This window comes from Mus musculus, chromosome 14 (assembly GCF_000001635.26).
Source record: "Mus musculus strain C57BL/6J chromosome 14, GRCm38.p6 C57BL/6J".
In the NCBI taxonomy this organism is placed as follows: Eukaryota; Metazoa; Chordata; class Mammalia; order Rodentia; family Muridae; genus Mus; species Mus musculus.
The window spans coordinates 53,031,958-53,055,835 of record NC_000080.6 but is presented as its reverse complement, the minus strand read 5'-3'; the positions used below and the strand labels follow the sequence as shown (position 1 = coordinate 53,055,835).

Below are 23,878 nucleotides of genomic sequence, written 5' to 3'. Positions count from 1 at the left end.
TCTGGAAGATAAGGATGCTGGTGATGGTCCCTGTTTGAAAAGTTGAGAGGGAAACTTAAGAGTTCCTCGAGGACATTATTTGGAATGCGTGTGGATATTTTGAGTTAAGAATCTGTGGCTTCTGGTCAGTTAGGGCTGAAGAATCAGCAGTGAAGTGAAACTTTTGTTTTACGAAGACAATTGATGCTGGTTAGATATAAAAAAAAATCACCTGTGATTAATAAGTGACAAGAATCATTAAAGTGAAATTTAGAAAGTATTTTCATCAGAGTTTACACACAGATGTGTCCCAGAGGGGGCCAAAATTGCATCTCAAGATGGCAGCCAAATTTGGTCAATAATGTATAAATGTCTTTCAGAAAAAACATAGTAATTAAATAGGTCATGTAGAGAATTTGAGTCTTGTGGATTTGAGGTAGGGTCAGAGTCCTTGAAGATGCTGTGAGAGGGTGTTAGTAAAGAGGATGTCAGATCGTAGCACAGTGAAGATGTCATGACTTTTGTGGGATGAGCACCAGGGACTGCAGTAGTATGGAGAAGAGCTTGCTCATATAAGCATGAGACAAGGCATGCTTGCTGTGGCTTGTAGAGTCAGAGAAATTGAACTTTGCAGGCCCTTTGGAGCCCAGAAGACCACTAGTGAACTCCAGAGGCCAGATACTAAGCTCCATTATTTGATTTACACTGCAGAATGTTAGACTTTACTTTGATATGACTGTAACTGTGCCTTGGTCCTTCATTTTTGATTCTGCAAGAGAATTTGAGTATTTTAGAGACTAAACTTGTAAAGTATTCAAATGTAGGGCTTTTAAAGTTACCCCATGCTTTATATCATGATACTAGCATGAGATCTCAGAAATAACAAAAAAGGAAAGGCTGTGTTTTAATTGTGATGTCTTTGAGTTGATAAAAGGTCAATTCTATGGGTTGGTGTTTTGTCAACTTGATACAAACTAGAGTCACCTGGGATGAGGAAACCTCAGTGGAGTGTTTGCTTCTGTAAGATTAGCCCATGAGCATGATTTTGAGGTACCTTTTTGATTGGTGATTGATCTGGAACTGCCTAGCTCTCTATGGACAGTGTTCACTGTGGGCAGTTGTGTGGTCCTAGCTTGTAAGAGAGAGCAAGCTGAGCAAAACACAAGAAGCAAGGCTAGGAAGCAGCATTTCTTCCTGGTTCTGCTTTAACGCCTGCCTGGAGTTCCTGCCCTGACTTCCTCAATGTTGGCCTGTAGACTGTAAACTGAAACGAACTCTTTCATATACAACTTGCTTCTGGCCCATGGTTTGTTTATAGCAAAAGGAAAAGTAGCTAGAACATTCACATATCAAGAAAAAGTTATATTTTCTAAATTTAATTATAAATTCGAAAGTGTTAGAACCTAAAGTTTTAAACTTGTGACTTTAAAAACTTGTGAACTGGAAACATGCCTAAAATTTTTTAGAGTGTGAAAAATACAGTATCTTAAAATATTTTAAAGGAATCTACCAGAAACGTCACAGTTCAGAAAACAATAAAATATTTTATTGCTAAACCTCTAAACATCATCAAAAGGCACCATAAGTAGAAACTTGATTGATGTCGCTAAGAATTAACTCAGTATTTTTTTTCCCTCTCTATAGGAAACATTATAAATGTACTATCACAAGAAGACCCAAATAAGAATTATGGATCTAAAAATGATTTACAGAAGTAAATCAAATAGATAAACCTTGGCCTGAAACTTAAAATTTCCAGTTTGCTGCACTAATTCAAAGTTTAGATTCATCATGTGTCAAACTAATTAGGGACTTAGTTACTCATGGAAAAGTCTCTTCACCACTTTTCTGAAGTGTAACTGAATCCTAGGAGTGACACCTGTCATGTTGTAGATGCTGTCAGCAAGAGATTATGCCGGCCTTGCACACCAGAGGGCAGGACTCATGAGACCTTCCATTTCTACTGCCATGATTCTAGTTCTAGCAAGGTATTGTGTATTACTGTATATTAAATCATGCAAACAAACATATAGAAGAATCAGTATAATTATTGTAAGCCTTAACAGCTACCATTCAGTGAGGCAATTTTGTGCCAAAGGCAGCACTCAAAGGACAGAATCATCCTTAGACAGATCAGAGAGCACAGTGTGGTGGCAGTGAACAGTGAGAGCAGAAAAGCTTACTGGAGGAAGTTAGGGAGGAAAGATAAGGAGTCAATCGCTGGAAACTGGGAGGAAACAAACTGACTCTGAGTTAAGCAACCGAACAGGAAATCCCAGTATAAAATAGCTGTAGCTGAAGGCTGTAAAATCTTGATGGCAACACCTAAGTGTACAATGAAAAATATGTTGGCCACACAAATCTGTGAAGCTCAATTATTCACTTTATCTAAATCCAAAATATGTTTATGGCCACTTTATCATCACTTGGAAGATTAAAGTTGTAATAATTGGCATCAGCCAATTCAAGTTTATACAAGTTCACTAAGTTGTGTAGACTTGGAGTCTAGTTAATTTTGGTGTGTGATATTTTTATTTATTTTCAAGACTTTCTTATAATAAAGTTTGTGAAATGAAATAAAACTGTAATAATGGGAATTTAGAGAGAAAAGGCCTTCAATACATTTTAGTTTTGAAAACAATATAAAACTCAAAATCATATGAACATACAGAGGGCTCTTCTTGAGCCTAGGATTCAAAGTAAGAAACTATGAAGCATCTTCTTCATTCATTCCACATGAAATCTTTTAGATCATTTATTAGCTACGTGATACAACAACAGAATCTTAATGTATTGGTTTAACACATTACTATTCATAACATTGGCAAATAAGACATAATGATATTGACTTTTTACAAAAGGAAGGCTAGCATTGAGACAGAACAATCAGCTTTTACAACCAAGCTAATGTATAACTTATTTACTATCCTATTTGCGGACACTTGGGTTGTACCCATTTCCTAATTGATGGGAAGGGTATAAGCATAGATGTACAAGTATTTATGTGGTATATGGACTTAGGGTCAATTGGATATATGTCTGAGTCATGTAGCTGACTCATTAGGCAGTTCTAGTTTTAATTTTTGACCCACCTCCACACTGGTTGGTAGAGTGGCCATACCAGTTTATAATGCCCCTGCCATATATGAGGATTTCTCTGTCTTCACATTCTCAGCAGTGTCTGTTGTTAGTTTTGAAATAATCACTTAACTGAAGTGACATTCACTTGACTGAAGCCTTTATTTGTGGTTCCCTCATAGCTAAAAATATTGAAAACATTTTCTAATACTTATTGGGTATTTGTATTGATTTCTAAGTATCTATTCAGGTCATAAATTAATAAATTGATTAAATGATTTGGTTTTTGAGTTTTTAAAGTTTAGAAGTTCTTTATATATTCTGGATATTAATCTGTCTGATACACAGTTGGCAATGAATGTTTTAACATTTGGTACGCTATCTTTTGACTCCATTTATAGCTTCCTTTATTTTTTAGATTTTAATTTCCCATAATCTTAATTGTCTATCCTTGAGATTTGAAGAGGAAACTTCGGTTTCTAGGAAAAGTCAGTAGTGTTGAATGATGTTTTGTTGGGACAAACACGGGAAGGAATGTTTTCCTAACTAAGACATAAGTGAAAGGCTAAAGCAGACTCATGAAAGAATGTCTCACTGAAGCAGACACAGGTTCTGCTAAAACAAGAATGTGGAAGGGCACGTGATGAAGGATTCTTTGCTAATATCAAACATGTGTTGGTCCACCTTACACTGTATAGTTGAACTCCATTTGTTGTGACTCTGTAGAAAGAAAGGCACCAAAAATCTTCTGATGGTGTGCTGTGCTTTCTTGCTGCTTCTGCAGACTCAGGCTGGTTGGCAGAGTGATGTCAGCTCACATGGAGTTTTGCAAAGACTCATGTGCTGAGGCAAGAGCCATGGTGAGGCAAAACCTATGGAAGACACGTGTTGTTTGGAGGGAGTATAAAAAAGACAGGAACTTGCTTGGTTTGCTTGCATAGCTAAACACTTCTTGGTCTTTAGTATTCATTGATCTTCACTTTGGAGAGAGGGAGAGGGAGAGGGAGAGGGAGAGGGAGAGGGAGAGGGAGAGGGAGAGGGAGAGGGAGAGGGAGAGGGAGAGGGAGAGCCACAGCAGAGAACTTCTCCTGGCATTCCTGATGATCTTGGTCCTGGTGACTGGAGCCAATTCCGCTGAGGCCTGGCTATTCCTGTTAGGTCAGACCACACCTGCTGCTATCCTGACACTACCGAACTACACTGCTGATATATCCCTGAAGTGTTTGTGAGTGGATCGAGCTGCTGCTGCTGACCTGTGAACTGAACTGCTGATTTACTGACAACACAGATGGGATTTGCTCTAAGGGACCATTTCTCAACTGGTCCACTTTCCCTGTATTTTTCTTTTCACCTCTGGTGAGTGGTGGGCTAGAAGGGAGGATGAAGCATGTATGAACCCTCGGTAAAAGTAGGCCTTAAAAAATGAAAGTTACTGAAATTATTTCCTATGCTGTTACTGAAGGCTTTTCAGAGTGTTCTTACCTAGATCTGTGTGTTGAAGAATTTTTTTCTTTATAGTCGAATCTCATGGTTTTTGGATTTCCAGTCTTAATTTGTTGATACATTTTGAACTGATTATTTTTGGATTTTTGTTTGTTTTGTGGCAGAGTGAGAATTATGGATATCATTTCATTCCTCAACATGTAGAGATCTTGTTTTTCTAGAACTATTTGTTAAATGAGTTGCCTTTTTTTTAGAATGATTTTTATGGCTTTGTCAAAAATTAATTGCATATTGTTGACGGTTGCTGAAAGAAGAAAGAGACACTCTTTATACAGGATATAGCTGTTGCTAGGCTGCTCATGAACCAGTGGATGAACATACAACTATGCATATTTGGGCAGCACTAGTTGGACTCAAGTGATACTTAATAATAAAATAAGTAAATAAATAGATAAATGAATGAATAGGGACATGATTTTGGGAGGGGTATGGAATGAGGGGCAATAGAAGGAGTGGGAGGGAGTTAGTGGTGGGTAGCTAAGGTCAATATATATCACATAAATGTATGGAACTTTCAATGAATAAATAAAGGTGTTTCTCACTATATTCATTTATTTTTAATTCCTACCTTTTTTCCATTGGTACCTAGATCTGCTTCTCTGCACTGCTTCTGTGTGACTACAGTGCTGTTTTCTGGGCGTAGCTTTGTAGTATAGTTTGAGATGTGGTATGGTGATGCTTCTGGCATTACCCTTTGTTCCAGATATTTTGGTCATTTGGGGTCTTTTGGTGTTCCATATGAATTTGATTATTTTTTATTTCTGTGAAAGATGTAAATGAGATTTTGATTTAGATGAAATTTAATCCATAGATCACTTAATGTAATATAGCCTTTTCCTCAATGTTAATTCTGCCAATATATGGGATTGTCTTTTCATCTGTGTGCGGCTACCTTTTATGTCAATTTGATGGAGGCTAGGGTTACGTGGGAAGAAGAAATCTTAACCAAGAAAATGACTATATAGGATTGACCTGTAGGCAAGACTTCAAGGTATTTTCTTGATCAATGGTTGATGTAGGATGGTCAACTCATCATGGAGAGTGCCACCCATGACAGATGGTCTTGGATGGAATAAGAAAGCAAGAGTGAGCAAGCCACTGGGAGAAAGCAAGCAAACAGTACTCCCCTGAGCCTCCGCACTTCCTTCCTCCAGGTTCCTGCCATGACTTCCATGGATGATGGAATAAATAATTTCACCTTTAAATTTTTTTTGGTCATCATTTTTTATCAGAGCAATAAAAATCTTATCTAAGGTAGATATTACTGTGACAGATATAACCATATTTTGGGGGGAAAATGGTGGTATTGTGGGCTGGAAAAGCCACTGAATGCTCAGTGCTCAATTGGCTGTTCAGTGAAAGTTTAGAAGATAAGAATGTTTAAAGCAATGCGAATGATGGAGAACTGGCTTGTAAAGTTTCAGAAGAAAGTTTTTTCTTATAGACTTTATGAAAGACATTTATGTGATATTTTCAATTAAGAAACACTTAAATGAAATCTTTGCTTTTCTGGAACAATTGATGTTGACTAGCTGGAGCTGAAAAATCAGTCGTAATTAAGAAGATAAGTGGATATTAGCCCAGAAACTTAGTATAGTGAGATATAAGGTACAATTTGCAAAACACATGAAACTGAAGAAGAACGAAGAACAAAGTGTGGACACTTTGCCCCTTCTTAGAATTGGAAAAAATCACCCATGGAAGGAGTTACAGAGACAAAGTTTGGAATTGAGACAAAAGGATGGACCATCAAGAGACTGCCATATCCAGGGATCCATCCCATAATTAGCCTCCAAACGATGACACCATTGCATACACTAGCAAGCGTTTGGTGCAAGGACCGTGATATAGCCGTCTCTTGTGAGACTAAGCCGGGGCCTAACAAACACAGAAGTGGATGCTCACAGTCAACTATTGGATGGATCACAGGGCCCCCAATGGAGGAGCTAGAGAAAGTATCCAAGGAGCTAAAGAGATCTACAACCCTGTAGGTGCAACAACATTATAAACTAACCAGTACCCTGGAGCTCTTGACTCTAGCTGCATATGTATCAAAAGATGGCCTAGTAGGCCATCACTGGAAAGAGAGGCCCATTGGACACGCAAACTTTATATGCCCCAGTACAGGGGAACGCCAGGGCCAAAAAATGGGAATGGGTGGGTAGGGGAGTGTGGGGGGGGGAGGGTGTAGGAGGCTTTTGGGATAGCATTGGAAATGTAATTGAGGAAAATACGTAATAAAAAAAATAAGAGGAAAAAAAAAAAGAAGAGCCCAGTAACATTGAGGACTGTAAATTATTTCTTCAGGGGTAGTACATAGAAGCTGTAGTCTAATGGGGGGCAAGGATGTATCTCATTTTGGCAGCTAAACTCAGTAATATACACAAGTCACTCAGGAATTACTGGTTTCGAAGTCATGAAAAGATCATAGAGAGAAGCTGAGGCTTGGCCCTGTACACTGGGCTGGAGTCCCCAAAGAGAGAGAGATTTGAAAGGCCATTGGTAAATATGCAGCCACAGCTACAGTAGAAGGACCCAGGATTAAAGACATCAAGGAAAGAATTTGCATTCATGGTAGTGCCAGAGTCTGAAGAGAGCCCAAGGGCTTCACTTTTGGTGAAGGTGCAGCCCACAGAGAATTTAGCATTTTAGAGATACCAGTACTGTGAGATGATCACCAAGGTCAGTGACAGTGGAGCCAGCCTGTGCCTAACAGACAAGCTGCATATGCTGTGAATGGCAGAGCCAGAGAAGTGCAACTGCCCAAGACCTCCAGAGCCCAGAAGATCATGAGTAAGTCTCAGACATTGGACATTATTTGCACAGTTGGAGTTTGATTTTGATTTCATTTTGATTTGACTGTGACTATGCCTTGTGTTTCTTGCTTCTTGAAGTAAGAAAGTTTTCAATTTACTTTGATTTTATAGGAGGTCACATTGAGAGATTCTGAGCTTTTAAACAGACTTTGTAATTTCAGAGAACCTTTAAAATCTTAAAGAGACTTTGGATATTTTAGAGAGACTCAAACTGTGATACTTTGAAAAGTTGCAATGGAGAGACTTAATTTTTAAAGTCTTAACATGTATAAAAACTGTGGGACTTGAAAAAGTTGGAATGTTTTATGCCATCATATTAATATCAACATATTTGTGAAAAATAAGAAAGGAAAGGTGATTTTTTTTGAATAAGTGATGTGTTTGTGTGCCAAGTTGATAAAGAGTCAATTGTACTGGCTATGTTTTATAACAACTTGATATAAAGCAGTACCATCAGAGAAAAGGATAACATGTGAACAAAATTGGACATCCTATATGAATTGTACTAGGGCTAATTGTCAGACTCTCTCTTGTGCTGCCACAGGCCCTGCCTCTTCCTGTCTGTGGAGTATATCCTCAGAACCCCTATCTCTGGTTGAGGTTTTTGTGGGGCTCTTGTAGATACTTCTGCCACTGTGCCCTCTCTCATAGCACAGAAATATACTGCCGAGTCCTCAATCTGTGTGGCGGTGATGATGAGTCCGATGGAACTTTTTGGCTTCTGAAAGTTCAGAGAATAATGACCCACTGTTGCATTTTCCTTTTTGTAAGAGTCCTGACGAATAAGGAAAACTATTTCCCCACTTGCTGTTTGCTTGTACCAGAATAAGAAGTAAGAACTGTCCTGGGTTTCATACACACAGTCCATTGTCACCGTTGTCTTCTCCATCACAGAAATTGAAGTCTGAGTCTGTGTTACCTTCTGGGCCATGCTGGTTGCTGATGGAAGAAGCACAGAGATATCAGCCCCTTTATAAAAATGGGAGTCTAAAGGATAGAGTAGCTTATGAGCCAGAATTCTGATGATCTCTTCCCTCTGAGCCTTAGCAAAGAACAATGACCCCCTCTCCCAGTGACCTTCAGGAAGAAGGGCCTGATCCTATGCTGGGGAACATCCTTACCAAAACAAATGGAGCCAAAAAATGGAGCTCCCAACAGGCTTAGAATCAGCATACTGTTAGCTCTGGTCTTGAGTGAAGTTGTCTATGTTCTCTCTCAACCAGATCTTAATCTATACTTTGTACTTAAGGGGAACAAGGAAGGTAACTGGTCTGTGTGGTGTAACCACCCCAGCAGGAAATGAAGTTGACAGTTAAGGGGCAGACTTAATTGTGCCCTGTCATAACTTCCTGTATGGATATGGGAGAGTGTTAGACTGTCTTGAAGACCCGTTGACCTTATTATAATGGACTGGAAACCATCATAAGAAAATGGACTAATTTTCTTTCTTTCTTTTTTTTTACTTTTTTTATTACATATTTTCCTCAATTACATTTCCAATGCTAGCCCAAAAGTCCCCCATGCCCTCCCCACCCACTCCCCTACCCACCCATTCCCACTTTTTGGCCCTGGCATTCCCCTGTACTGGGGCATATAAAGTTTGCGTGTCCAATGGACCTCTCTTTCCAGTGATGGCCTACTAGGCCATCTTTTGATACATATGCAGCTAGAGTCATCAAATCATTCAGATAGATAATGTAGGACATGCAATTTATTATGAAATAAATATGTGGATGACCTAGCCAAGCTGCTTCTGGTCTTATAGATTCATCCTTTTTCCCTAGAGGAAAAAAAAAGGTTGATGGTTTAACAAGAATGCAAAACTTCAACTTAGTCTTTCTTCCTAAAATTTTAATGCAGGGATTTGGCAAATTTATATAAAAATAGGTTATTCTTAATGAAAGCTTTCATAAGTCCCCTGAGTAACAAAATCTGTCATATGTGACACATCAGCTAACAGAAGGAAAACACACACACACACACTCAAACACACACACACTCACTCACACTCACTCACACACACACACACACACACACACACACACACACACTACCTGTCTGTCTATTTACATGTATATGCGTTTCATACTTAAAGGAATGAACAAAAATAAATTCACAAAATTTTTATTGAATGAGAAGATGGCATGGCTTTCTCACAAGGATTCTTAAAACCTCCATTCCTCATAGAATCAGCACACCAGCCATTTCCCCTGTTCTCTATTCTGTGGAAGTATTATATTCTGCCCTAAAATCTGTGACCTCACTAGCTCCAAGTAGTTGACTAAGTTTCTAGTATCAGGCACAGTTTCCTTCCCATTGAGCAGATCTCAAGTCCCATTAAAGAGCTTTGGTTACAAGGAAGGTTTGAATGTCACCATTGCTAGATAGGGATACCTTGCTGCGCTGCTGTTTACTATGTGCTTCACAGGTGCCACAGTTGGATAAATCTGTTGGTTGCTTCACTGTCTTGGCAGCTTACATAGCACATTCTTGTACCAGGAATGGTAGACTGCCTGAAGACGACTTTCAGGTTAGATCTATTTGAATCTTTGGAGTCCTGTGTCCAAAATGTGTGACATAATTTCAATATACATATTTATTTTATACACACACACACACGAATATATATTTATAATCTCTCTCTCTCTCTCCCTCTCTCTCTCTCTCTCTCTCTCTACACACACACACACACACACACACACACACACACACACACACACTGCCCCTCATCGAATAAGCTCCTTTTTTTGCAGTAATGGAGGTTCTTGCAGAAAAACACAACTGTCATCAAATCATTTACAAGATTTTTTTTTTTAATCTGTCTCATATATTAAACAAGAGAAACACTTCACTCAGCCTGGGAGATATGTTTAGAGTCACTGGGTGAATTTGTATTTATCAAGAGCGTAGAGGGGTACCTCCCCCTTGTGGTTCCTGTTTGTACTGCAGCATGCTTTTCTCTGAATGTGGTAATTTATCCTGTGGTAGACAGGGTAACATTGTGGTCCAGATGGGAATACAAAAATGTTACAGCACAAACTTTCTGCAGAGTTTACCAGGGTATTTCAGGCTGCAGAAGTGGGTATTAGCTTTGTCATCTGCTTGACATGTGAGGGCGAGAGGGATCCCTATGTTTCCCCAGTGCTGAATGTGATGTCTATCCTTCCTCTCTCTCTTTATGCTGATGTAAATATCTTACAACTCACTGTTAGCATGTCAAAGGATGGCCTAAGGTCCTTTGTCTTAATGTATGGTCACTGTTTCCCCGGAACCCAGGATGTACCTCTTGATGAGATACGTTCATCTGTCTCTTGTTTTGCCTATTAACTATGTTACAATTTTTTCTGATTTTTGTTTTTCTGTTTTTTTGTTGTTGTTTGCAATTTTTAAATTAACCCCGGAGTTCTTTAGTAAACCTTCAGCCACAATATTACTACTTAGGAGAGCCAGAAAAGCTCATCTCAAGAAAGTATATATTGTGACTGTAATGTCATTGTGTGTCTATTGAATTTCAAGTCTATACATATAAATGATGAAAATCCTTTTTCAATGGGAAGACAATAATGACACTGTTAATGCAAATTCCTTAGAGTTTGCCCTTTGTAGGTCAGAACCCAAGTCATACTCATGCTGCTATGACCTTTACCAACAGAAACATCCATAATGCATGGATTTGGGGAATGTTATCATCCCACTTGTCCTTAGTTTGCCGAAATTATAAAATAGAAGTCCCAAATCAAAGAGGATGTTCTGTTATAAATTAGCCATCCAAGTAATTAGAAATATGATTTTATGTAAAAAAAAAGAGGGAATAGATTATATCAAATTAGCAAGGTTTTATATAGAAATCAAAGAATCTGTATAGTGAAGAGACAACCTACGGAATAGGAGAATATTTTCCAACTATTCATCTGTCACAGGATTGAGCTGAAAACAACAAAAACATTAATTTAATATTGGACAAATGATCAGAACAAACAGCAATGAAACACAAACAGCCAAGAAGCAGATGCGGAGTGCCCAGTGTCATTGGCCATTGGTGAAATGAGAACCAGGACCACACTTAGACACCAGCTCACTCACTGTGCCAAAGCCATGGTGCTGATGAGGATGTATGGTAATGGGATGCAGGAATGCTGATGGGAGGAGGGTGTTGGTCAATGAGCCACTGCAGGAGCCTTGTGAAACGCTTCAGGAAATCAAAGGCAAGGCTCCTGTTCATTCTCCTTCTGGAAACAAACTCGGAGAAGATGAATTTGGACTGCCATAGTCATACACACATGTTTGTGTATCTCTAGTCATAGCAGTTTAGATTAGAAGTCAGCTTAGATTATCATCAGCAAATGGGCGGGCAGGAGTGTAGTATCACAAAGAATACTACTCAGGAAAAGGCAGAATAGAACTGTCATTTTCAGGAGAACTGATGGAACTGGAGGACATTAAGTGAAAAAAGCCAGACACACACTCCTACCCGCATGCTACCCTGCAAAAACACTAAACTAAACTAATAAATAAATAAATAAATAAGTAAATAAATAAATAAATAAATAAATAAATAAATAAATAAATAAATAAATAATGCCCACACAAGTGTCCTGTATTCTTCTGAAAGCCTAGAGGGCTTGGGAGGTGTGCACAAAAAAGAGAGAGGAAGTTTGATCAGTGGATACTGTATGCAGGTATGCGACATCTCTCTGAACCTTAATGACACCTAAATTAATATACCAGTGAAGTAAATGTTGTAGGAAAATATGCTTTAGCCTTTTTTCTCAACTTGACACAAACCAGCATCACCTGGAAAGAGGTATCCTCAACTGAAAACTTACTTCCATCAGGTTGGCCTGTAACCAAGTGTGCAGTCCATCTTCTTGAATATTGATTGATATGGGAAGGCTGAGCTCTGTTTGGGGTGCCACCTCTTGGAAGAGTTCTATGATTGTATGTAAATATGATGAATGAGCACTCTCATCAGAAGATGGGGAAAAAAATAGTTCATAAGGAATGAATGCCGTGATCTAGGCAAGGATGGATGACTGATCTTGTCCTCACACACATAGACTTCCATTCACCTGGATCCTACTTGCTCCTTCCCAAGTCAGGCTCTTTCTTCATTAAGGGTGTGCTGCTATTCTAGCTCATACACTAGGCAAAACTCATTTCATTTCTTACCATTAAAGGTCTTCTTACATGTCCCCTCCCGCCATGGCAACTTCAGTATACTTCCTTCTATAGAGCACATCAGAATGTGGCATCAGGGACCACGCTTCCCTGCTTGGATGGGGAACTGACTTTGTACAAGTTTTCCTTTTCCTAGTGTGTAAACCAGGGCTAGAAAAACCACAGAAGTCTTAAAGGCAGAACCAGACTTAGATGTTTGTTTCTTTGCCTTTGAGACTCAAATCTTTGCCTCCCTACTATGCAGTGGCTCCAAGCCCCAGCTGTAAAAAGAGAGGCTTAGGTAAAGTGATTGGAGGGCTTCTTAGTCTAAAGACATTTCACCTCCTGGTGGGGTCTAGGAAGCAGCTCTGAGGTTTGTGTCAGGGCTGCAGGTGCCCGCCACACACTGTGCATCTGTAGCACAGAAGTACACAGCAGTGTCTTCACACTGAGCAGCAGTGATGGACAGAGAGCTACTTTGGCTGGAGGTGTCAAGGGTGGCTCTTAGTCTTCCACTGCGCTTCTCTCGCTCATTTGAACGTATTAAGATTATCAGGGCAGGGCCTCTGCCTGAGTCTTGCCTGTACCAGTGTACAACAGTTGTATAAGTCTTGTAACTGCAGTTCATGGTGACATCTTCACCCTCCTGGATGCTCAGAGCCTGAAGATTCTCTTCTCCCCATTGGCTCTTTGCCCCTACATAGAAACACAGGTCAGAGAACAAGAGTCAGTGAATATGTTTTCAAATCGCATTTCCAAATGGAGCCACGTGGTCTCTGAACTCAGGTCTCCTCATTCCTATCACTACCAGCCCCAAACTCACAGGCCACTCGAAACCATAGAGTCACCAAAGATATTCCCAGGAATCTGTTCATTTTTCTTGCTTTATTGATGTCACAGGAAAGGCTGTGCTGCACCCTGAAGTGGAACCTGGCTCCTGGGACAGAAGAGTCTGTTCTGGCTGATGAGTTTATATTTGTCCAGCTGAGTCTCTGGTTTTTGCTTAGCCAATCATAGACAGGTTTGGTTCAGCACCCTCGTCCAACCCCTAACTGCATCCCCCATCTTTCTGACAGAGAGGCACTGCCATCTAGTGGTGAGCATAGCATTCTGCCATTCGAACCCAAGTGTTCTATAATGGAGACGTGCAGAGGTGATTGCAGCCCTTACAAGCCTGTTTTACTTTGTCTTCTTCCAGCACAGAGTGAGAGAATGCATAGATTAGCTCTGGTAAGAGGTCAGTGAAGAAGATAGCAAATTCCAGAATTTACAGGATACTTCTGAACAGCCTTGCTAGGGTTCCTAAGTGTCTTAGGTAAGGTTTTACTGCTGTGAACAGACACATGATCAAGACAGTTCTTATAAAGACAACATTTAACTGGTACTGGCTTACAGGTTCAGAGATTCAGTCCATTATCATCAAGGCGAAGCATGGCAGCGTCCAGGCAGGCATGGTGCAGGAGGAGCTGTTTCAGAGGCGGCTAGGTAAAGATTGGCTTCCAGGGAGCTGGGATGCAGGTTTTAAAGCCCATGACCACAATGACACACTTCTTCCAACAAGGTTACACCTACTGGAGTACAAGGTAATGCCTCTTGATAGTGCCACCCCCTGGGTCAAGCATATTCAAACCATCACATTAAGCAACTGCAATTCCTGAAAATGTATCTGCGAGGGCAGAAGGATGGCTCACTAGGTAGTGTTTGCTATGCAAACCTGAATGTCTTGAGTTCATGCCACAGACCCAAAGTGAATGGACAGCACCAATGAGCGCTTCATTTTCATGTGTGTTCAAATTATATATAATCTTACAAAAATACATAAGGAAATTAAATCAATGTCAAGTTCGTTACATTTCTATCAAATAAAGATTGGGTGAAGTAAATGTATCTGAGAATTTGCCTGGGGGGTGGGGGGGAATTAGACAATGCTAGAAAAAGGCTCTGGGGGAGCTTTTATTTTCAAATGAGTGAGAGAGGATGGAAAACACCTTGTAGTTTACACTGAACACGAGGCTGCTCCCGGCCAATAACACAGCTTTAAAAACAAACAAACAAACAAACAAACAAACAAACAAACTGCTCTCACCCTCAGTTTGAATAAATACTCCTTTCTTTGTAAATAGTATAGAGAATAAACAAATGTTACGAAAAGTTTGTTTAGCTTGACATATTGACACTAGCAAGACATAGAAAGGGGTGAAAATAGAAATAGTAGCTCCTCCAGTCAACAACCTCTGTGTTATAAATAATAGGAGTTAAAAATAATGTAAGGGATGTGTACAACACATACCCGGGGCTTTTACAGGTTATGTGAGGTCATCAAAAGTCCAATAAAAGAAAAAGCACCATCACTGTCCTACAGAAGACAGTGGTCCACATCCCTCCAAGTCTCTAAGCGTGGCCTGTGGATAGAGCTCAGTTAGTTGGGTACACGCATATGGCCCTGGGTTCATTTTCTTCTCTCATACAAACTGGTCATTGTGCACTTGCCTATGACTCCAGCATCTCTGAGATAGAGACAGGAGAATCAGGGACTCCAGAGCATCCTCAGGTGCCACGTACTCTGGTCGAGTCAGCTTGACAGGCTGAGGCCTGGAAGCTACTCAGGAGGCAGAAGAGTTTCACGGAAACTCACTCCTGGAGTCTAGCGTTCTCTCTAACCCATACATTAATTTTCCATTCCCGTGTTAGTCTAGTGTATGGATCCACGTGCTCTCTTTTAGTATTATCCTATTATAAGTGCCTTTTAAGATTGAATTCTGACATAGCTAAAGCCTTCACCAGTGTTCCAACAGTCCTAGAAAGTCCTTGAGCAAGACCATGGGCTTGGAAATTCAGTAAGAATATTGCTATTCAGTGACATTCAGAATTGCCTCTGGTACTACACTATCACTTTGAATAAAAGCTAAGTCACTGCCCTACATAGGAATTTACCATCACCTAGGAAGAAGGAAGTTTCAGACCTAAGGAGAAACCAGAGTAGATACTTAGAACTATAGATAGCTGAGTTACACACATACACACGTATTTACAATGGCCTAGGGGGAAGGTGGACTATACAATAGACTAAAATAGGAACTATGGCAAGGGCACGAAGCCCTTGACCCTGGCTTCTAAGAGTAAGTGAATCTTAGGTGGAGCCCTTGTTGATCCCAGTTGTTAACAACGAATTCTATCCCAGGTGGTTCCCGTTAGACCTTCTGTGTTTGCATTCATCTGTTTTATGTAAGATTCCAGTAACCTCTTTGTACCTTTCGGGTATGTCACCCAACTTCCTTATTTTCTTCTGTATAAAAAGTTTGATGCTCGATTTGAAAAATTACATTCAGATTCTACACAACCTCTCCTGTGTGCATCTGTCTGTCAATTCATCCAATGCTTTGCCCACCCGAGACTAGAGACCCGTACCATGCAGACAAAGGGATCCAGAGGGTCTGCGGCACTCAGGTATTTAACAAGGGGGAGGTCAGCCTGGGATGCAAGCAATCCTGTCTCCAAAGACAAATGAACAGACAGACAAAGAAGAAAACACTACATGACAAAGAGGTCAGATTCCAGCATCCTAGGGTCTTGCAGTTGCTCTTTACACGTTGGTCCTTTCTTTTTCATTTACTCCTACACACACCACATCCTCCACTGTGGAGGATACATACCATTATGTCAATGGAATGACTCAAATGACAAATAGTTCTGAACCTCCCACACACTCTTCTCCCCTGAACAGACATAACGTGTAGGAGGAGCTCCACTGCTTCAACAGAAGCAAGCACATGTGGCTTGTCTCTGGCATATCTAAATCGCAGCACTATAAATCCTTCTTCACCAGCCATTTTGATACCTGCTTGGTCGGTGTTAAATGAACAGAGGGCATGAACAGCAGAGAAATGCCTGGCTGAGATGACTCATAAGGTAAATTCCACAAATTACATGTAAAGACCACTCACACAAATTTTTTGGTCAAATTAAGTAAGCTTTATTTTCTGTCACAAGGAGATGTCATCCTAAAGAGGGATTTGATAAAATAGCTTTGAAATAGAAAAAAGTGGTTAATTCATATTGTTCCTCCTATGGGCTGCAAACCCCTTCAGCTCCTTGGGTACTTTCTCTAGCTCTTTCACTGGGGACCCTGTGCTCCATCCAATAGATGACTGTGAGCATCCACTTCTGTATTTGTCAGGCACTGGCAGAGCCTCTCAGGAGACAGCTATACCAGGCTCCTATCTGCAAAATCTTATTGGCATCCACAATAGGGTCTGATTTGGTGGTTATTAATGGGATGGATCCCCAGGTGGGGCAGACTCTAGATGGTCCTTCCTTCTGTCTCAGCTCCAAACTTTGTCTCTGTAACTCCTTCCATGGGTGTTTTGTTCTCCCTTCTAAGAAGGACCGAAGTATCCATGCTTGGTCTTCCTTCTTCTTGAGTTTCATGTTTTTTCCAAATTGTACCTTGGGTATTCTGAGCTTCTGGGCTAATATCTACTTATCAGTGAGTGCATTTCATGTGTGTTCTTTTGTGATTGGGTTACCTCACTCAGGATGATATCCTCCAGATCTACCCATTTGTCTAAGAATTTCATAAATGCATTGCTTTTAATATCTGCATAGTACTCCATTGTGTAAATTACTACATTTTCTGTATCCATTCCTTTTTTGAGGGACATCTGGGTTCTTTCCAGCTTCTGGCTATTATAAATAAGGCTGCTATGAACATAGTGGAGCATGTGTCCTTATTATCCCCAGAGCTCCCTGTGACTAAACCACCAATCAAAGAAAACACATGGTAGGACTCATGGCTCTAGCTGCATGTGTAACAGAGGATGGCCTAGTTGGCCATCAGTGGGAGGAGAGGCCCTTGGTCCTGTGAAGGTTCTATGCCCCGGTATAGAGGAATGTCAGGCCCAGGAAGTGGGAGTGGGTGGGTTGGGGAGCAGGGTGGGTGGGGAGGAAACTAGGAAAGGGGATAATATTTGAAATGTAAATAAAGAAAATATAATAATAATAATAATAATAATAATAATAATAATAATAATAATAATAATAAGTGGTTTGGAGGACCTTAAAGTTTCCTTTGTAAGGAGTTAACAGTTAGGAATTGCTTCTGGGTTAGGGAGGGGTGGACATGTCTATTTCTCCTTTCAGTTCTAGAACCTCATTTGATGCAGACCATTGCAGGTCCTGACAACCAGTAATTTTTTTTTAAATTTTTTATTAGATATTTTATTCATTTATATTTTAAATGCTACTCCGAAAGTCCTCACAAGAGACAGCTATATCAGGGTGCTTTCAGCATAATCTTGCTGGCATATGCAATAGTGTCTACTTTCGGTGGCTGATTATGGGATGGATCACCGAGTGGGGCAGTCTCTGGATGGTCCATCCTTTCATCTTAGCTCCAAAATTTGTCTCTGTAACTCCTTCCATGGGTATCTTGTTCCCTATTCTAAGGAGGAATGAAGTATCCACGTGTTGGTCTTTCTTCTTCTTGATTTTCTTGTGTTCTGCAAATTGTATCTTGACAACCAGTAATCTTAAGATGGTAAAATTTGCTGTTAACTAGAGATCATGAAAACGAAGAAATGTTTTTATTAAGAAAATAAGTACAATTCTATAATTCTATAGTTACATCTAGAGGGAGCATATTAGATTTCATTGAAAAATATAGTTTTAAAACAAATATATGTTAAAAGTAAAAAAAAAATTAGAAAATAGTGGGGATTACATAGCTCCCACATCTACAAGGTTAGAGAGTGTCCTGGGGGTTTTGGTTATGTAGAAACTTAGCAGACCATTTTAAAATTATTTGGCAGGACATCTTATCTTATTAGAGTAGAGGTCAGAACACACGGTGTGGAACATGTCAAATTCCAGAAAATGGGTCAAGCTATAGTCAAACTTAAGTTTTACAGAAAACATGGATGAACTCATTTTGACCTTGTAGTAGATGGCTTCTAATTTCACAATGGAGTCAGGCTGGCTCATCAATATCATAAGTGGAATGCAGCAGGATGGTAGGGAGATTGGTCAGACAGCCCAGAAGAGAGAGAAATTGAAATAAGTGAGTTGCTTATTTCTGAAATTATCATTTAAAGTTATGAGACTGTAGACAGTTGAGGGATGATGAAGAATGTCTGTGTGTGTGTGTGTGTGTGTGTGTCTGTGTGTGTGTGTAACAAGTGTGAAATGGCCTATTCCATGGGTAGTGCTTGGGTGCCTTTTATGAAAGACACAGTTCCAACCTTCAACTTAGACCCAGTACTCAAGAAGAGAAAAATGAAGATTACTAATTTCACATGTATTTCCAGACAAGGTGACAAAGGAAAGGGTTTGAGGAAGCTTTCTGATCCAGTCAGAGAAGGCTCTGATAGAGATGTCCGAGCTTGCTTCAAACCATGAGTAGATTTCCTAGTGCAAATGATGCCTATTGTAATTTTGGGCACAGTTTGTATCAATGTGACTGGAGAGTGTACCAAATGTGGGTGACAAGATTAGAAGTGTATATTAGAGAGGTGAATAGAGATCCAGAGCTACCTAGAGTCTATGATTCAATAATGACGTACTTGGGACCACAAATTAAGGACTGGCCAAGAAGCCATAATTTGGCCACAGTGCAGGGTAAAGAAAGAACCAGTAAAGAAATTTTGGAGAGCAGAGAGATTGGACACCAAGGAGCCAAAAAGTCCAGGTGTTAGAAAAATCAGAAAATGAATAGGGCTTGATAGCCTCACTCTCAGTGGCCAAAAAAAGACCCCATCAGCTGGAAATAATCTGGTACCTCAGCTTGAGGTCGTTCAGACTTTGGAACCACTAATCGATCTGCCATTCCTGGCTGCTAGAAAACCCTGACGTTTCAGGAAAGAGCAGGAGATCTATATTTGTCTCACTCAAGCAGGATAACTAATTCTCAGGGGGTCTTGACAGCTCAAAGGACCAATACCTGTGCCAGTAGGATCTCAGGGCTGTGGTGTTTCCCATGCTTCTAATGCACTTGAGAAAAATCCCTAAAGCAAACACTAGGTGCCTCATGACAGCCAATGTGGACAGACTTAGGAGGGTGAGAAAATCTGCCTGGTCCACAGAATGCTGTAGCTGCTTGTATTCTAACGCTAACTTTGTTCCCCTCCAAAAAAAAAACTGCAGGTAGCTTCAGGGAACCTGCCCCTAGTTGGCTCTGATTAGCAAATAAATCCAGATGCCAAGAACCAATAGCTGGAGAGGACAGAGAGGCAGGATTTTAGAATTCCTGGGCTTGGGACTTGGAGGGAAGGAAGAGAAAGGAGATCCACCATGAGTGATGCCTGAGAAGAGTGTTGGACAGAGAGGCACAGCTGTCTCCTGCCTGAAGGAGGCAGGAGAGTGCATCCCAGAGGGCAGCCCAACTGGGTCCAGGGCAGCCAAGATAGAACATTGGATTAGTAAGTAATAACTCGGGATTAACCGCATGGAAGCTAGGCAGTGGCCCAGCTATTTGTTGTCTAAATCATATTAAAATATAAAGGCTGTGTATGTATTGTTCTTTCAGGAGCACAAACCATTGAGGCAGGTAGTGAAACCCACCACCAGGAATAATTATTTCAGCAGAATGCAAAGGGTAAATGAATGCAGCAGAGGAGCCTGGTACCCAAGGAAGAGACACATTCAGTAGGAGGACAGATCTGTTTGGCATCAGACACTTGTTCAGTATGGGCTCAGTAACAGCAGAGAGCGTAGGAAAGAATATGAGTCCCCAAGTTCAATAACCATCTGCCCATGGATATAATAGAGACTCTAGCTTTCCGGTACCTCACAAAAGAGGCTGCTCCAACACCTCGTCTTTTCCTTTTCTTTTTTGCATTTGTTTATCCCTTGTGATTTCCCTTTTAAGCCACACATTTACCAGTATTTTTCTCTATATTTTAAAAGCTTGTATTTTCATTTCTTTTAACAATATTTTGTTACTCACTGAGCATTTCATAACTCTCCCATTTCTGCCTCCAAACCAAACATCTCTCTCTCTCTCTCTCTCTCTCTCTCTCTCTCTCTCTCTCTCTCTCTCTCTCTTTACTTTATTGTTTCTTTTACTCCTTCTCTCCTTCTGAATCCCACTAAGTCCAGTTCTTTCTGTCCGCATTTGGATGGGTGTGGGGCCATCCACTGTAGCACTGCACACCCACCAGTGGCCACGCCCTCAAAGAAGACTCTCCCTCCCTCAGCAGGCATCAACAGCCAATAGCTCCTCGGTGAGGCCTGGGCCTTTTCCCCCTTTAATGTTCAGATTTTGGTTGGCTTGGTCTTGCATAGGTTTGTGTTTTGCATGTAACCTCAGCTTCTGTGAATTCATGAGTGTGACAGTCACGTCATGCCCAGAAGACAGCATTTCACAGCACTCCCTCCACACTTTGTCACGGACATTCTTTCTGCATCCTCTTCCCCAGTGTCCCTTGGGCCTTGGTGGGCTGGGTAAAGGTGTCCATTAGGGGTGAGCACTCAGTATTTCATTCTCAGGACTTTGACCAGTGTTATGTCTTCTCTGACTGTTGCCCACTGCAAAAACAGGACCGTGGATACAAACACACATATTTAGATTGCAATCTGACAGCAAAATGTAGTAAAATAACAATGGTGGGTTGTACTAGAGCGCCTATGGTAAGATGTGCCCCCACCTCAACCCTGTGCTTTGTTTTTTTATACATTCACTTATTTTTATTTTTAGGTGTGTGGGTGTTTTCCCTTCATGTATGTCTCTGCCCCACATGTATTCAGTGTCCATGGAGCCCAGAGGAGGGTGATGGATTCTCTGAAACTGGAGGTACGGATGGTATTAGCTGCCATGTAGGTGTTGGGAAATGGGCTGTCTCTCTAGTCCCACAACAGGCTCTGGTAAGGGTTACAGTACCAAACATGACATTCTCACCTCGGTATGTTAGGGGTGGGTGTACTAGGGAAATACAATGCTTATAAACATGTTTGTATCTAAGAAGAGCACTGTACATAGGGGCCAGTCCAGAGAAATTTCAAGGATAGGAACAGGACCTGGTGGAGGGAAAAAGAACCTTAAGTGCCCCTCCCATCTATTTATCAGCTTAGAAACAGCTGAGGATGTCTTCCTGCTGCATCAATAAGCCAGACATTTGTGCCTGCCCTGGCCCACTGTTGTCAGGACTGATTGTGCTTGAGATATCAATGTCCACAGCACTTTCATGTGGATGACAGCCTTTGTCGTTCATTCCTTTTGCTCTGTAGCTTTTAGGAGTTCAGGACACATGGCTTGAAATGTTCACATTGCCCTTGTGAGCTTTTCCCAGTTCAGGTTAGAATGTCTGCTGATATCATCCTTGTTCAGCTCATGTTTGAGCAGTCATATGGGTGAGATTTTATGTGTTTATCTTTCTGATGCTAACTGATGCTGGGAGAAGGCACAGCTCCCAGCAATCTTCCTAATCTTCTGGCTCTTTCTGCCCCTCTTCTATACTGTTAGCTGAGCCTTAGCTCTATGTCTCTGTCTCTCTATCTGTCTCTCTCTGTCTCTCTATCTGTCTCTCTCTGTCTCTGTCTCTCTTTCTCTCTTTCTCTCTTTCTCTCTTTCTCTCTTTCTCTCTTTCTCTCTCTCTCTCTCTCTCTCTCTCTCTCTCTCTCTCTCTCTCTCTCTCTCTCTCTCTCTGTGTGTGTGTTCCAAGTTGGATATTTGTGTTTCAGGAGGAAACATAGGTTGAGAAGCGAAGATTAACACCAAAGTCCTGACCTGTGAGGCCCAAAGCTGACTGAGGGAAAAACTGCCAACTCTAGAAAGAGACATTGAACTAGATAGATGTTCTTTGGGGCTTCCTGATATCTCCTGACTGCAAAGGGCCACGCCCACCCAGCTGTAGGTTTGTGTTTGGGCTGCAGGTGTGTGGGGAGCACTGTGGTTCCATAGCACAGAGATAAGTGCCTGAGTCTGTGATCTGGGAGGAGGAAATGTGCAAAGAGCTGCGACTTTCATTACTGGCTGCGGAGGATGTCAGTCTTCCACCTCTCTGCTCTGCCCAAGAAGGACTGTACAACAGGCTGACGAGTCTTCCCCCAGGACGTTGGTAAAACCACTGCATACTGTTCAAAGTTGTGGAATAGGTGCACTGCAGCTCTGCGTTCTCCCCCTCCTGCAGAACCAAGGACGCGGGGGGGCTCTGCTGCACTTGCTGTCCTTTCACCCCTGATTAGAAACAGAGAAAGAGACACAGATGGCTGTCACTGCAGTGTCCACAGAGCCCTGAGCACACCCATGTCCTCTGAGAAGGTGGGAGCTCTGCAGGACTCCTGAGCTGCTCTCCCCACCCCTACATGTGCTGAGCCAGATCCTCTCAGGTGCCCTGAATGCTGATACACAGACTCACAGCAAACCTGGGTGCACAGGAGCCCCAGCAGAGAGCACAGCAGCCTCTTCATGGTGCTTGTGTGGCTGCTGGAGACAGAAGCAAGTAACCAGCCCCTGGGCTGTGGTGTCAGGGTGGCTGTTGAAGTGTCCCCTCCTTCTTCTGCAACCAGTCAGCTCCAGCAAGGAACCCTGCCTGGCCACACCCTGCTGAGTTCCCTCCCAGCCTTCAGAGCCTGAAGCTCCTCCCATGCCAGACCTGGCTGAGAGTCTGGGTGGAGTGCAGTGGAGGAGAGAGGGACAGTTTGAGATGACTCTGGGATTACAGGCAGTGTGAGTGATCTCTGAGGAAAATTGTCTCAGCTCTATTACAAGAGACTAAAGAACACTAAAAAAAGAAACAAATATTTATTTTAGGAAGCAGATGCATGTTCTGACTGAAGAATCTTTACCAACCTATGAATTAAATAAAGCGAGAGGCATTTCAATCATGCAAACTAAAGCACATCTGTTTCTAATGATTTCCTATTCTTGGAATAAACGCAATATGTGTTGTGCCAAATACATTGATATAAAAATATTTCTTACAGTCTAAGAGACTGAAACTTTTGCTGAAGGCTGAGTATAATCCTAGAGTATACTCAGCCTGTTTATTTAACCTGCCTTTAAAAGAACAGTGTGACAACCAACCTTATTTGCCCTGGGTTCCTCTCTAATCAAGTTTACTACCTATGTTAAGGCATAGCTGTGATCTTAAACTATGCATACCTCAATGTCCCTGACCCAGAGTAAGGCATATATGTATGTATGCTATGGTAATAAATGCCCCAAATAGCAAACATACAATGAAATCAGTCTTATAAAATAATATCTGCCATAACTATTAAAGACAACACACACATACTGTTTAATAGTGTTGGATGACTTGGTACGATTTGGCATAGGTTGGAGTCAATGGCATATTCCTTTGTAAAATTCTTTTAAAATGTATGTAAAGTATTCCTTATTCTTTCGCCAA

The 23,878-nt window shown here is 41.1% G+C and overlaps 1 long non-coding RNA gene, 3 gene segments (V, D, J or C) and 1 further gene; 1 reads left to right on the top strand and 4 right to left on the bottom strand.

Annotated features, from left to right (window-relative positions):
• Positions 1-23,878, bottom strand: part of Tcra (T cell receptor alpha chain) — a 1,796,232-nt gene that overhangs the window by 1,168,363 nt on the left and 603,991 nt on the right.
• On the bottom strand, positions 8,015-8,549 carry Trav16d-dv11 (T cell receptor alpha variable 16D-DV11). The segment is given in 2 exon segments: positions 8,015-8,315; positions 8,525-8,549. Coding segments are annotated over 2 exon segments (326 nt in total).
• Trav8d-2 (T cell receptor alpha variable 8D-2) lies at positions 12,945-13,408 on the bottom strand. The segment is given in 2 exon segments: positions 12,945-13,229; positions 13,357-13,408. Coding segments are annotated over 2 exon segments (337 nt in total).
• Positions 16,370-23,421, top strand: Gm30214 (predicted gene, 30214). Its single transcript, NR_155501.1, has 3 exons — positions 16,370-16,442; positions 21,223-21,318; positions 22,206-23,421. It is a non-coding gene; the product is annotated as a predicted gene, 30214 (long non-coding RNA).
• Positions 22,417-22,934, bottom strand: Trav13d-3 (T cell receptor alpha variable 13D-3). The segment is given in 2 exon segments: positions 22,417-22,701; positions 22,883-22,934. Coding segments are annotated over 2 exon segments (337 nt in total).